This window comes from Pygocentrus nattereri, chromosome 27 (assembly GCF_015220715.1).
Source record: "Pygocentrus nattereri isolate fPygNat1 chromosome 27, fPygNat1.pri, whole genome shotgun sequence".
In the NCBI taxonomy this organism is placed as follows: Eukaryota; Metazoa; Chordata; class Actinopteri; order Characiformes; family Serrasalmidae; genus Pygocentrus; species Pygocentrus nattereri.
This window is the reverse complement of record NC_051237.1, coordinates 10,072,183-10,088,394: the sequence shown is the minus strand read 5'-3', so window position 1 is coordinate 10,088,394 and position 16,212 is coordinate 10,072,183. Positions and strand designations below refer to the sequence as shown.

At 39.0% G+C, this 16,212-nt stretch overlaps 1 protein-coding gene across 1 annotated transcript; it reads left to right on the top strand.

The window, feature by feature from the left end:
- Positions 1 to 843: 843 nt before the first annotated feature.
- On the top strand, positions 844 to 10,742 carry fkbp9 (FKBP prolyl isomerase 9). Its single transcript, XM_017695571.2, has 10 exons — positions 844 to 1,601; positions 2,040 to 2,185; positions 3,332 to 3,521; positions 4,508 to 4,653; positions 5,844 to 6,033; positions 6,424 to 6,569; positions 6,718 to 6,904; positions 7,943 to 8,088; positions 8,798 to 8,961; positions 10,257 to 10,742. Exons 1-10 carry the CDS (start codon positions 1,396 to 1,398, stop codon positions 10,434 to 10,436), a joined length of 1,701 nt encoding a protein of 566 aa, XP_017551060.1. The 5' UTR covers positions 844 to 1,395; the 3' UTR covers positions 10,437 to 10,742.
- Positions 10,743 to 16,212: the final 5,470 nt, after the last annotated feature.

Below are 16,212 nucleotides of genomic sequence, written 5' to 3'. Positions count from 1 at the left end.
AGCTCACATCTGCATTTATTTGTCATGATGTCCTCATTAAACACAGCAAGCCGTGCGAGTAAATCACCGTGAAGCCGAAGCAGTGAGTTCACCTTTGAGACATTAGGACAGTTGTGAGTTGTATGGTAAAACAGGACAGGACCCTTATTTCATTCATTTTCCCACTAAGAGTGATCTTATTTTGCTCATTTAGAGTTCTCTATCACACATCTGCTGAAATTGGCATAAGAGCTTTTTAAAGTGTCCCCTATTAGGGACATGTCTGATTAAGTCCAGTAAATCCCCAGTGTTTCATTAGCATTACAGTTTTGAACGAACGTTTACAGTATTAAATTATAAAATGACTTTTTGAGAAGAGAGAATATATCTTTATTTAACTTTCTGTCAATGTGTTGTCCATTGCACAAGCTGAGGCCACTGAGGTTAAATGAATACAGCCACACTGATCCAGCAAAACTAGTGCCAGTTTGATTAGTTTGGTTCAGAACTGGGTTAATGGGCACCTACAATGTTGAGTTAACAACTATGTTGAATCTCAATTGTTGAATTAACTACAGTGCTCTGTGAAGTCCAGAGGAACACAGTAAGAGCTCATTCATCACTTGGGATTTTGCTGTGTAGACTAGGCCAGCAGCCTTTGGGCCTGAGTCTTTTCCCACTGCTTCTGGTCATCTATAATTCTACACTCCTACGACCCCCATCGTAAAGTTTCTCCTCCTCCCCACTCTGCCACGTTGGAAACGCCGCGCTCATCCCGCGCCCATGCGCGATTTTCCTGTGTAATGTGATACCGTCTCATGTTATTTATTTTTTTTCCACCCGTATTCCCACTAAATCTGCGCTTCCTGCGCTCCTGCCACGGTTGCCTAGCGGTATCCTGTCTCCTGCGCTGGGATTGGCTGGTAGTTCGTACACACAGCCAGTCCGTCAACATTGGCCAATCACAGTGCAGGAAACAGGGCTCTACCAGTCTTAGCGCTCATAGGCAACCCTGTTGTTTGGCTGCCCTAATGACCACATAGGAGCCAGTTGCAGCGGAGGAGACGGAACCCCACCCGCCAATCTCGCAGTACGGACTGCTAGCGAACCGAGCGGAGGAGACGGAACCCCACCCGCCAATCCCGCAGTACGGACTGCTAGCGAACCGAGCGGAGGAGGCGGGACTTTCCGGAATACGGGTGCGATAAAAAAACAGGACGACACGAAAGCCTGAGGAAAAGTTTAGCAGCTTTGAAAGAAAACCTCTAGTCGAAGGTCCGGCCTGCGGTACCACGTCTACAAATCTGCGCCGAGAGTCTGCGGCCTCTGAGGTGCTCGGAGAGAGTTGTGGGGGCTGCTGCGCAGGAGCACTCGGGCAGAGAAGACTCACCAAGCCTTACAGAGTCCAGAGGGAAGATGATACAGCGGATAACGGGGAGGATGATCTTTATGGCTTTTCTTGTCAGTTTTGTGGCGTGTAACGCACCGCCGGTGCCGTTAGATGACATCGTCGTGGAAAAAACGTTCACGCCTGAGAAATGCGACCGAGCCGTGCAGCAGGGGGACTTCGTCCGGTATCACTACAATGGCATGTTCCCTGACGGCAAGAAGTTTGATTCCAGGTAACATACAACAACAGAAAGAGGAAAAATACTGCAAATCTCTGCTGCCGTGGGACAGCGCGCTTCTCCTGTGTCATGCAGTGAGCGGAGCGTATGTTTCAGCCACGCAGGCAAAACAGAAAGTGTGTCTGGAGTAATAATGTATATATAATAATTTATAAATTAAAAATGCAATAAAATTGTCATGAAAACAAGTAGCTATGATTCCCGAAGGAGTAAATTAAACAGTGCATGAATCGAAGCGGTCTGTGGACCTCATGCACGAATGAATGAGAACAGCAGATGGGCCCTCTGAGATGACTGGCGGTCAAACTGCAGCAGTTTTCTTCCTGAGCTGCGGCTTCCCTATTAGACCTAACCGTAAAGAGCATAAAGAGAATATTTAGTGCCGATTAGTAGCACGTGTTCAGTTGCTAACCTCTCTCTCTCTCTTTGCAGTTATGATCGTGGCACCACGTACAATGTGTTTGTTGGCCGGGGTCAGCTGATTGCCGGGATGGACAAAGCATTAGTGGGCATGTGTGTGAACGAGAGAAGTCTTGTCAAAATCCCCCCAGAGCTGGCCTACGGGAAGAACGGCTATGGTAAATTTGTGTTATATTTAGGATGCACTCACACTTACAGTAGGTTTAATAAGAGGACCAGTAAGCCAGATGATATGAAGATGTATATCATTTTATACACCATCATATTATTGATCTTCTTGTGTTATTCTACTGTTTATGTATATATAGAGTGCATCAGCAGAGTGTTCTCCATCTCAGTCTTTGAGTTCCTCATATATTGTTTTCTGTTTAAATATGTTCCTGATACGGTTTACCTGGCTGAGGCATACAGTTCCCATAAACCCTGATTTATGGTGTAGGAGCAGTGGGGGTGTTGTGTGGCATAGGGGGAAGAGGGGGAAGGTGTTCATGTAGGCTAGAGAAGAGGATGCTGGTTGTGGGGGTGGAAGAGGGAGAGTGTGTGTGTGTGTGTGTGTGTGTGAGAGAGAGAGAGAAGAGAGAGAGAGAGAGAGAGAGAGAGAGAGAGAGAGAGAATAGCTGGGGGTGGGGACTGCTGAAGGGAGTGACTTTGGAAAGGAATTTTGAGCCATGTCCACATGTTGGTACTAGTTAGTGAGAAAATAAAGCTCAGATGAGTGAAATTGTGTTGTGTGTGCACTCATGCATATGAACAAATGCTTAAAGTGACATGAAAACACAAATTGAAATCAAATTAGACCCAACTAACTTCTTATGAGATTACAAGTCAAGATAAAAGTAATTTTAGTACTTTTGCATGCTTTTCACAGATCTATACAGATGCTATTGTATTGGGTGGATACATGTATTTCTTATTTGCTTATCATGCCCGTACTCCTCTTTTCATACAACCATCTTGCCCTTCTAAAACTTCACATAGTTCCAAGTTGGTGTTTGCTTTGCTAAGCTAAAATTTATCAGCAGCACAACAACAAAAAAACTGAAATGAAATACTGACTGAAAATTATTGTTCCAAGTTTTAGATAGCATTTTTTAAAAATGTGGTTGTTTTTTGGCTGTTCCAATTTAGAAACCTCAGAAAAACCAAATAATGTGATGCAGTATCATGCATCATGAAAATATCTTTAAGTATTGTGATGTTATATTTTTGCCATATTGCCCATCCCCAGCTGTCAGCAGTGCTGTACAGTTGTAGAGTATTCTCACTAATAACCCAGTTGTTAAGGATGTACCTTCATCCTCCAGGTGACATCATCCCTCCAGATTCAATCCTGCACTTTGATGTGCTGATGCTGGATATCTGGAACCCAGAAGATAAGGTGCAGATTCAGACTTATTACAAGCCAGAGAAATGTGGCCGCGCTGTGGAGGTCTCTGACTATGTACGCTATCACTACAATGGCACTCTACTTGATGGCACATTGTTTGACTCCAGGTGAGGAAACACAGAACATCTCCCATAGAAGTACTGACAGCAGTAAACCACCAGCCACAGCTAACATTGTAATACAGTTTGACTTTTAACTCTGCCTTTTGAGTTTCTTTCAGTGTTTCTGCTCATTCTCTAAGTCGGTAGGTGTCTGGAGCCAAATTTCTGTAATTTCTGTAAATTTAAAAAATGTTGACATTTCTGAATAATTCAGTTGTCATTCAGTCATTCAGAGTAGTTTGATGGGAAATGGTGCATTTATTTTGAAACTCGCTAAGTAAAATTTCTTTACAATGGTGAGGAAAAAAAACAAGGGTCATGTTGTCTACAGTGCAAAGATATCCATTTTATTTGCTATTGGAAATCACCAGTGAAATCTTGATATTGATTATCACCAGTGGTAAAGCTGAAAAAAAGCTTTCTTTAGGTTTTATTTTGCCTTACAACATCTTGCATAAACCTTTCCACCTTAATTTTTTAAAATATGTTTTAGGACAAAATCTTTGCAAAACTATTGCAAATCAATGTGCCTGACATCAGGCAGAATTGAATGTAAAATCTCAACCACTTAATATCAGAACTGCTTGTAGTTTTTAGAGGTATTTCATGCTTCGGACATCTTGTTCTTATCACTGCCTGACTCAGTAAGTGTCTAGAATGGCGTGTTTCACATCAAATCACTTTGAATGACGTTGTTTACATCTTGACCCTTTATTATGCAGACATTTTGATACATTAGTGGAATTCCCATTTAAAATGCAGGCTTATTATTTAGTTAATAATGTTTAATGACTACTATCAATAAAACTAATATGAGGTGTCACAAATTGAAGTGTTGGCTCACGCATGGGCCTTTGCAGTTTACAAGCATAAACAAAGGTTAAGGTAACTGACATTCTTCCTCCAGGAAACAATGCTTTGGGGGTTTCTGTTTGTATGTGTTTTGCAGTGAATTGTTATAATTAGTGCTTCTTTTTGCTCTGTTTCATTAGTCACACACGCATGAGGACCTATGATACGTATGTGGGGATTGGCTGGCTGATTGCTGGCATGGACCAGGGGCTACTGGGAATGTGTGTGGGAGAAAAACGTATCATCACCATGCCTCCCTCACTTGGCTATGGAGAACATGGAGATGGTAACTATGATTATGTGCCATTGCCATATTAAAATCTTGGAACCTTTCCTGAAATCTGGAAGTGCGACAGACACTTGAGGTGAATCACTGGCTGGCCATCAGAGCAAACTCTGATATGCATGTTGGTTTGTTTATTTGGGTGAAGGTTTATAGCTGAAAGAGATTAGAAGGAGAAGAAAGCAGGTTACTGAAATAATAATGTGTGGTAGAAGTGATCACAACTCAGAGTTCTGTTGTATGTGAGATAGATGGGTTGTGCAAGTTAAACGATATAAACAAGATAAGAACTTTATTGACCCCAAAGGGAAGTTCACTTGTTCCAGAGTAGGAGTAGTGGTGAGTCTCCAAGGTTAAATTAAAATTAGGAATTAAAAGAAATAAGTAGCACGTTGCCATTAGACTGGCACAATGGAAACATGTTTCCTGGAGTGATGAGTCACGCTTCACTATTTAACAGTCTGACTGATGAGTCTAGGTTTGGCGGATGTCTGGAGAATGCAACGTACTGGAGTGCATAGTGCCAACAGTAAAGTTTGATGGGGAAAGGTAATGATCTGGGGTTGTTTTTCAGGGTTTGGGCTTGGCCTCGCAGTTCTTATGAAGGCTAATGTCAATGATACGGCATGGAAAGACATTTTGGACAATTATATGCTTCTAATTTTGTGACAACAGTTTGGGGAACATTCTTTAGTGTGCCAGCCTGCCTGTGCCTCTGTGTACAAAGTGAGGTCCATAAAGACATGGTTTGACAAATTGGAATGTTGATTGTGAGCCAGACATCATTGCCTGACCTCACAAATGTTTTTTTCTTTGGAAAGGCTTCCCAGAATAATGGAGGCTGTTATAGCTGGAGAATTGTAGAGTAGATGATAGAATGATGATAAAGTAGAATGATCGCAATAATTGCATGAGTTCTCTGGTCAAAATATAGAATATAACACTTCAAAGTGTAGTATGAAGCACTGATAGAAGAAATATTATTGGATGTTATTGTTGTTGCTTATATTTAGGCCTACTTAAAGTGTAGCATAATTATTTCCCCTCATAAGCAATTAAACTGAGAAGCCTCATTGCATTCCACACATATATGATGTGTAACGTCACTTCTTCATCTAAGCGCTAGAGTTCTTCTGGAAAACAAGTAGTGAAAGGAGATTGCTTCCTGTCTCACCCTGTCTCTCTCTCCTCAGGCAGTGATATCCCTGCTCAGGCTTCTCTGGTGTTTGATGTGGTTCTGTTGGACCTTCATAACCCCAAAGATGAAATCACAGTGGAGGTCCAGAGTCTTCCAGACTCCTGCCCTCGTAAGAGCAAAGAGGGAGACTTCATGCGCTATCACTACAATGGGACACTGCTGGATGGAACCTTCTTTGACTCCAGGTGAGCGAAAGACAAGACTTTTTTTTCTTTAAAAACTACTAATTTTTATAAATAGCTATTAAATAGCTAAATTAAGCCCTTTCATGAAGGATAAAACTATTATGATGCTCAAAATACTGAAACTCTACTCCACAGGAAGAAATACACAACATCAACAACATCACATCACACAGTGTGACTGTGTGCTCTTTCAGCTTAGATTTGTGAAAGGATTGGATCAGATTCATGCTTTTTTCCCTCCTCTTAATTTCAGTTGATATTAGCCTGATACTTATACCTGGTACTGCATCATTTGAAATCTCTAGTTAACCTACACTCAATGTTTGATAAGTGGTAATGTCTATTGCTTCTATGCTGCATGTTAATGTTTGTGTTATGTTTGTATTTCAGTTACTCAAGGAATCGTACCTATGACACATACATTGGGAAAGGCTATGTGATTGCTGGGATGGACCAAGGTCTTCTGGGTGTGTGTGTCGGGGAGCGCAGGAGGATCACCATCCCACCTCACCTTGCGTATGGAGAGGAGGGGACAGGTGTGTAGCGACAGTGCCGTGTCTTTGAGTCATTTGAAGTTAAAAATCTAAAAACAGTATTGCTGATATCCCTACAGTCCTTACTCTCTCTGCAGGCACAATAATGGTCAACTTTCTTTCTCTCTTTCTCTCTCTTCCTTTCTCTCAGGCACTAAGATCCCTGGTTCTGCTGTGCTGGTGTTTGAAGTCCTAATCATTGACTTCCACAACCCATCTGATACAGTGCAGATAACCAAAGAAAAGCCAGAGCAGTGTGGCTACACCACCAAACGTGGGGACTTTGTCAAATACCACTACAATGCCTCACTTTTGGACGGCACCTACATCGACTCCTCGTTAGTAACACACACACACACATATATACATACATAAACCTCTTCATATGAATGTTCATATGTTGGTACAGCCATATCATTTTTATTTTGGTTTAATAAGCTGAGAATGTAAGGGTTTAGGGCTAAATGGATGTTCAAAAGTTTGGAATCAACATTTTCAATAAAATAAACGCACAATGAAATCAGATTCATACTAGTACTTGCAGATAATGGCTTAAAAAATATTGGCAATGGCCAGATTTAACTGATATTTAAAAATGTATTTGATGATAGATTTATTGTACTCTGGAAGAGCAGATGAATCTGGGCTAGTGTGCTAAAATTGCTGTATTAAATTCCATTTTTTTTGCATTTTAACATTTAAAAATGTAATGCTAATCCAGGTAGATTTAGTCTTATTTTCTGTATTTATTTATCAGATCAGGACTGACAGAAACGTACACGAAAAATATCAGTTATTGGTATCAGCCCACAGTTCCCATATAGGTGCATTCCTAATAAAGTGATTGTAATATGTTAGTCCTGTGCAATTTCACAGGTCTCAAATAAAAAATAGGAAGGTGTAAAAAGAAGAATAATCAACAGAGCTGTAGAAGATTTCAAAATTACTTAGAAAGCTAAGTTATAATAATATAAATATCCAGAATTTCTCATTTTTTGATTTATTATCATCATTTACTAACTTCTTGTGAATCCCAAAATACTTGAAATATTGAATTAAAATACATTTTGGTGTCAAATATTATAAAATTTATATGTATATTAAATAAGTGATTGAACACAAAAAACAAAAAATATTAATATGACAAGTGATTTCCAACATTCCAACCGTTTGGCTTTTCATTTACCCCGTCACAGCTGAAACACAGATCTAAAAGAATTCATTCATGCAGTTGCGGTGGTCTGTGAAGCAGTTGTTGTTGGTGCACGGTGCTATAATGTTAAAGACTTTATTCTTCTTTCTGCAGTGTTTAACATATCTTCCCCCATTACACTGTGTGTGTGTGCGCGTGTGTGCATGTGTGCATGTATGTGTAGGCACAGATATGGGAAGACATATGATGTGGTTCTGGGAGCAGGACAGGTAATTCCAGGCATGGAACAGGGTCTCATGGAAATGTGTGTGGGGGAGAAACGCAAACTGGTTGTGCCTCCTCACCTTGGCTATGGAGAGAGAGGAGTGGGTAAGGATGTTTCTCTCTCTGTCTAATGCTATTCGTTAATCTCTCTCTCACGCACACACACAAATACGCAAAAAACAGAAAAGTGGTGATAGTCACTTAAATAGGTGTTTTGTGGTTTATTGTACTTTCTGCTCTTTATTTATAAAGAACTTTAAAGAACCACTGGCTAGTAGGTTCTTTGGGTTGAATGGATTTGAATGGAGGGCCTGGTTTTGATTCTGTAGTGGCTAGTAGAACCACCAGAGGGTGATAAAATCAGACGTTACAAGTATGCATGTATGCATAAGTTTGAAAACCTTCATACAGTATGATTTGTTGAAAATCCACAAAACGTGTAATTTGTCAAGAGGTGTCCCAAACTTTTGCACATGACTGTAGAATAATATGCTCAAACCTATTTAATTGAATGCTATTGTACAAACATTTATGTAGATGTACATTTACTTGCTGCCTCTGGGTGGAATTATTTGTAAAAGTCATATAGAGTTCAGCTGCTTTTTTGATGGAACCACTAGAGGGTGCAGAAATCATGCAGTAACAATTGCAGATAGAATTCTTGCTAGAAGTAGGATCGCATGCAGGTTATCTATTTATGAATTAAACATGCACTTTAACAAAAACACTGTTATGCAACTAGCTGGATATAATGAATGTACTGCAATGCCACTGTAATGACTTTTGCGCATTTGTGTGTATTATGTGTTTGTAGATGGGGAGGTCCCTGGCAGTGCAGTGCTGGTGTTTGATATTGAGCTGTTTGGCGTTGAGGAGGGTCTTCCTGAGGGTTACATGTTTGTATGGAATGAAGATGTGTCACCTGACCTTTTCAAGGAAATGGACAGAAACAAGGACTTAGAAGTGGACCCCACTGAGGTACAGACTTACTGTGTCTGCATGTGTGTATTTGTATATTTGTGTGATATCATGGCTGTTATTGGCTCTTCACATTTGCAGTATGAGTATATTTCACAATGGCCAGACCAATAGAAAATGATATGAAATGATTTTAATAGATGGTAAGAACACTTCCATCTTTCATACATAGATAGATAGACAGACAGACAGACAGATAGAGAGATAGAATGGATTTGCATTACCATTGATTCTGACCTTAGTAAACAGATCAGATATTGGCCAGATGTGCTTGATCCACTGTAGATACCGTTTCTAAGTCATGGTTGCTCAAAGAAGGAAAAGTGTCATTCCAAAACACGTTGCACATCAAAGTCTTACTTTTTATGTGTTTCATTAATGGGACTGAATGCTGTAAAGACAAGAAATAATAATGGACATTAAGTATAAACTTGTTTCCTTGTTTAAGGAGATGAAACAAGTCTCTTTGCAAACATAAAATGAGCCATGTGTTTCTTTAAAGAGTGCTGCAGCATGCCAAAATAAAAGCCCTTCATAACAATGCGTGACAGTGCATCAGAATAAAAGCCCAGGATCGCTTCTCTAATTCCTTTGTGCTTCACAACAGCTTTGTAGGCTGAGAAAATGAATTGTCAGATTTTTGGGTGATTTTGAGGCGATAGCGTGTTAGTCAAGGTGTCTACAGTGATCAGTTAGTCTTCATAGTCCTAAAAGAAATTAGAAGAAAATAGTTGGATATAAAATATTTCATACTCCAGTGGGCCTCATTGTAAAAATCCCTAACAAAATTTGTTAAATTGATATCTCATGTTTTGGAACTCGCCAGTTCCATAGCACATTACATGAGGCATACAGATTTAAAAATGAAGAAGAAAAAAAATTGTAATTGGTATAAACCAATAAACCAATTATCATATTTAATCAATTATCATATCATAATTATAAACCAATATCACTATCAGAGTCAGTGTTGAGAGAGAAAATGTTGGATTGGTGTACCAGTGACCAACGAATCATCCAAATGACTTATATACTTACTTATTTACTTACTTCATCACTAAGGGGAAATCTGGGTGAAACAGTACCAGTAAATACAGAACAAATGATCCATAAATGTAATGACTGCACCAACAGGAAAGTTACCTGTTAGTTGCACCAATAAGAAACTTGTTGTCATAAGGAATCTAAGATACAAGATTTTCTTAGATTTCTTATCACAGCATTACATCTTACATTTGCATGTGTTCATATTTGGGTGTCTTTTTGTGTCTGTATGACATCTATTGTCCCTCTAGTTCTCAGACTACATCCAGCAGCAGGTGAATGAAGGCAGAGGTCGCTTGGCCCCTGGTTTTGATCCACACCGAATCATAGACAGCATGTATCATAACCAAGACCGCAACAAGGATGGGAAAATCACTGAGGAGGAGTTCAAACTGAAAGCAGAAGAAGCAGTTGCTCACGATGAGCTATGAGGACACACTCAGGGATGAGAGGAATGGGATTGGATGTGTGTGTAGTTATAATAAATGGGAGGGGATAATTATGATGGTAAGTTTGGTGGTGTGTGTTAGCGGTGCTGTTTGGGATGACTGTTGGCATGTATATGAGAGGTTTTTGTGTGTTTGAATAGCATTGTGTGTGTGTGTGTGTGTATGTATGTATGTATGAAATGACATGTAAGATTTTTAGCACATATTTTGAGAGTGTAAGAGTGCCGGAAATGTGTATGTGACTTTTTACAAAAACGACCCCTTTTAATAAACACATTCCAAACCCCAGTGTGTTTATCTATGAGTTTATTATTGAAATATTAATTTTTGCTACCTAAACTGTTCCTACAAAATGTTTCTTCTAACAATCAGAACACCTCTATTAAATATAATAAATTCTGAAGACTGTATACAATTAAAGGCTTTTAATATATATATATATATATATATATATAAAATATTCTTCAGGACGCCTATAAGGACATATATCATCTGCATAATGTGATTCTTACAATTGTAAATTTGTGTTCCAGGCCCTTTAATATATAATATAAATGGTCCAAAAGTGGAACCCTGCAGAACCCCACTAACAATTTCAATAAACTGAGCAACAACACTGAGTTCTGTTACCAGAGACTGACTGCCATTGGGTCTACAAGGAGAATAACTACTCTGGAATGCTGGTGGTATTTATCACATTAAATAATAACTAATCTTTCAAAGTAACTGCTATTTCTCTTTCTTGGTTTGGCAAAGGCAGCATTGCCTGCTAAAAAACTTCAATCATATGGTAAGCCAAGGGTTGGTTCTTTTTAAATTGTACATGTTTAGGGAGCATGCTTGCCTGCAGTTCAAATAAGCATTGCTAAAAATATTCCAGGTTCACCTGGTTCAAGATTATATTTTTGTCTTCACATGCATACCCATACACTTCAATGATCATTAACATCTTATGCTATCAGTGTTAACACCACTGGAGGTATGTATGAGGACGGATTGTGAGTACTTTGTCAGAGAAAGCAGATATATGAAGATTTCTTATATTCAGACACCTGATTTAGTATTACCTATCAAATTTAAATCCACACAGAAATGTAATGCTCTATAATATGTTTATTGTTTTACATTTAATTCTTTTATTGACTTTTTGATTATTATAATTTCCTACCAGTGTTTGAGTGTTCTCCCCTTTACTCTGTATGATTAATGATTATTTTGTTATAAACTGACCAATTTTGCTCAAAATATGTCCTGATACTGTAGAACTAAACTACAATGAATGAACTAAAATGAATGTTTTGAATGTTATGAACTAAAATGAATGAGTCTTTGTAGTTTAGGATTAGGCTTAATCTGGTCCCAATCTAAACTTAATCCACGTCTCAGAAACCGGTCTTTAAAATAAATGTTCACTACTGTACAAAGAGAAAAGAGGAAGTCACATCAAACGGATTTTTACAAAACTCTTGCTTCAACACTTGTCACCATGAGTAGCAAGACAAATTGCTTCACAGTGTTCCTGCTAAATGACTGCATATGTGTGTGTCTCCATGTAGGGGCTGTTCTCCTTGACTGAATGGGTACAAAACAGAAGATAAGATAAAGTCCCTGCATTAATCAGCAAAATGTTAAAATCTATAAGATGAAGATAAAAAAAAAAACGTAAACACTAATTCTTAATACACAGCACTACAGCTGCTGGTTTTTGTTAGTTTGTTTGTAGAATTGCACAATGATTGCATAAAGCTCATGTGCCTTTCTGTGTATTTACTGGGTGTACTTGTGTGAATGGCTGTGTATTTAGCAGGTGTGGGCTGATAGCTGCTGCTTGTGTTCAGCTAACCAGAGCTGCAGATCCAAGACATGAGCACACGACTGCAGCATACACAAATATGAGCACAGCCATGATTGAACCCCATGCATTTTGTACTTATAGTACAGATTACATGCTTGCCAAAATATACAGATTTTATGTTACTTAATCTCTTAAAACTGCAGGCTTAGTATAATTGTAAGGGGTTAATGTTTCTTTTCATGAAAATGCAGGATAACTAAGATAGATAAGGAGTTAATGGTGTTGGCATGAAAATGCAGGCTAACTGAAATAGATGGATGGATGGATGTATGGATGGATAGATTGATTCAAGACACTCAACCTCTAGTGGTTAAGTAGATAACAACAATAACACTGATGCTCCTGTTCCCACCCATTAACACAATGCATGGCCCTACAACTGACGCCGTCCAGTGTTGAGTTCACTTACAGTTTGCTAGCATTACCAAGGATTGTCATTGCTTCATTTCCTAGCAATGGTAGGCTGTTTATTAGGGATATTGTCTTTCTTTGTTATTTACATATAGATAATAAAAAGTAAAAAAAAAAAGATCATGTGCTAATGTTGCTTGTGAGGAGATCAAAATATTTGAGACAGTTTACATCTCAGTGGAGCACACTGAGTGTGTTTCTTTTTCATAGCTACACCATATGGCCAAAAATGTATGGACACCTACAGTATGTATCGTGCCCATATGATCGTGTTGGACATTGCATTCCAAAACCATGGAGATTAACATGGAGTTGCTCCGCCCTCTTTTGCAGCTATAACATCCTACACTATTCTGGAAGGCCTTTTCCAGAATAGTCCAACATTTTGGACTGCACCTGTGGGAATTTGTATGCACTCTGTCAAAAGAGCATTTGTGAGGTCAGGCAGAGATATTGAGCGAGAAGGTCTGGCTCACAATTAACATTTCAATCTAACCCAAAAGTGTTCAGTGGAGGTGAAGTGAAGTGTGTGTGTGTGCCAGCAGTGTTCCTCTCTTCCTCAAATCGTTGCCACAAGGTTGGAAGCATATAATTGTCTGCAATGTTTTTGTACCCTCTAAAAAGTGGTTTGTTCAATAACAACACACTTACTTGTGTTACTTGTATTCTGATGTACCACATTCTGTGTTAAGTTAGATGAAGTTGCTTCCACAGGCGGTTTGGGACTCTGTAGAGAGTGATGCAACAGAAGACAGGTGATTTTTACACGCTACATGCTTCAGTAGTCAGCAGCTCACTCTGTGAGATTGTGTGGCCTACTGCTTTGTGGCTGAGCTGTTGTTGTGCCTAGACACTTCATTTCACAATAATAGCACTTATAGTTGACAGGGGCATATCTAGCAGGACAGAAATTTCACAAACTGACTAATGACAAAAGTAGCATCCTGTGACACTGCCAGTCTATTCACTCTATTGAGATTGCATGTTGTATTAAGCACATGCAAACACAAGGCTATGTACTTAATTGTATTATTAATCTTCTTATTTACCTGCTAGCAATGGGTGTGGCTGAAACACCTGAACTCAAAAATTAGAAGTGGTGTCCACATACTATAGTATACAGACTACATAGTGTAAAACATCAATTTCCAATATACAATAATAGTGAAAATCATGGGTAAATACTGCTGTATCTCAGGAGGTTGTGCTTGCTTTCAGAAACCTAGCTAAAAGATACTGTACATATACCAAGAGAGGACTACAAAACTCTTCAGTACCTCCCCCTTGGCAAAGTATTGATTCATTCCACTTCGTAAACTATTGACATACCATTACAGTTAACTTATTCAGAAAGACTTTTTTAATCTAATCTGTGATGGTTGTTTATTTAAAAGGGCATCTTCATATGTAAAGTCAGCAATTCAAACAGCTCAACACTTTAGACATGTTCCGTTCGCATATATGTCTAGAAGGAACATTACTAATTCTGTGTTCATTCCCTTCACATGTAATAATTCCATCTTTAAAAGCATTTACCAGTGTTGATTCTTGTTTTAATATGTTTCTTGTTGTTAGGCTTTAGACAGCACAGTGTGTTTTTGCCCCCAAAGTACTAGACCCTGGTGGTATAGGTTGCTAACAGGATTCTTCTATGTTTTCTTTGCCCTGCAGACAGATAAGGGGTTGGAAACATGATGCATTGGGAAGTGTCTTAGAAAATGACTGACAGGAGGTCAGTGTAAACACAGACAGGTTTTCAAACAGGGTTTGTTAAAATCATTTTGTAAAATCATGTTCTGCATAGTTTCTAGGGTATTTGTACTAGTAAGAAAATAAAAATAAAACAGAATAAATCGCCTTATGCACCTTTTATAGACAGTTTGTCCCTCTTTGCTGCAGTAACAGCCTCTACTGTCCTCTACAGCCTCCACTGCTCTGCAGTCCAATGTTGGGGGCTCTAGCTGAGCTGGGGGCTCTAGTGAATGAACGTGCACTGGGTACTTTCAGCAGTGCTGCTCTGTAAACTATACTGTGAATGAGGCTATTCGATGGTTAGATACATTAACTTTCAAAATGAGTCAGCTATAATCATTTATCATGCTCATTTTTCTTTTTATAGCTGAATATGTGCATGTGGTGTAGGTTACCTTATACAGTGCTGTGTAGATATTTTCCCAATCACTACACCAGCGGAGCCACGTGTGGCTTTTTACGGCCCTGTTTAGACTCCACAACAGAATTAGAGTTTTAGGCAATAATAAAATAATCCTTGCAAAGGTTTGCGGATCAGTCTAACACACAGCTCCAGCTCCACGCTTTTGACAATACATTAATACAAATGCCCAACCGCTAATTTACCGACCTTTAACCCTGATGATCGGCGCGTACTGATGGTCGCCGTAGCAACGCAAACATTATCGCCTAGCTAGTAGCTAACGAAAGGGCAAAGAAAAGAAAGATAACTACAAGACGAACGTCGATAATTTAGAGACAAATTGACAGACTCTTTTATATTTATATGCACTCTAGCTGGTTTTCTGATACGTTTAATCTGTGAATCAATGGGATATTGTCCAGCAACAAAAAGGCTCAAGTCAGTTTCTCGTTCGTCAGGTTCTTGCTCGAATTTCCCCGTTCCACCTTAAATGACACAGCAGTTACATTCTGGCGCCACGGCTGCAGCCATTATTTAAGGTGGAGTGAGAAAATTAGATCAAGAAGCTGGTGAATGACAAACTGATTTCAGCCTCGCGAAAAGTCGAATGTTAAGAAATATTTTTGAAGAAATTTTACATGTAATACGGAAAAGATTCCTGCTGAAGATGCGAGACAAGCGGCTACAGCTCAGCTAAAGCTTTAAGCAGAGCAAAGCAAGTCTGCGTTTTCGTTTCTGTTATAATTTTTAGCCTGTACTAGTACATTAGCACATACTGAGACATATTTACAGCCAAGATGGTAAAACGTTACTTTAGTAAAATGGACATAAAATGTTGTGGGTCCCAAGGTGGTTTGATTTTTTATGAAAAGGACAAAATGGCTCTTCTTAACATTTGGTTTGCTGACCCCCTACATTACACTCGCCTGTAGTGAATGCAAATGAACACCTTCTGTGGCTTGTCTATGTGAAATATTTTCTTGTTGTTATCTTTGTGCACTAAACAAAAGTGATGCATTTAATGACATGATTCGAATACATTTCCTCATGGATCACTAAAAAATGGGACCTGGCTTAGTGGTTTCCACAAGAGACCACTATTTTCCTGTAGGCCACTTTTAGATCCCATTAAGAAACCATCAAATGCATCTGGAATCAGAACACCTATTGGAATCCTTTACACTGTGATATCAGCCCACCAGGAAAACACATAATGCCAATAGTGACTACTGGACACCACCAAAAACCAACGGAGACTTTTAATGCCTTCTATTTTTTTTCTCAGCAGGGGTTTTCTTGTGGAAATGGTGGACAGATTTAGCTATTTACAGAGGAAA

Coding starts and splice junctions, on each gene's coding strand:
- fkbp9 (XM_017695571.2), top strand. CDS start 1,396: ATGATACAGCGGATAACGGGGAGGATGATCTTTATGGCTTTTCTTGTC. Junction 1,602..2,039: donor GGCAAGAAGTTTGATTCCAG/GTAACATACAAC, acceptor CTCTCTTTGCAG/TTATGATCGTGGCACCACGT. Junction 8,962..10,256: donor TAGAAGTGGACCCCACTGAG/GTACAGACTTAC, acceptor TTGTCCCTCTAG/TTCTCAGACTACATCCAGCA.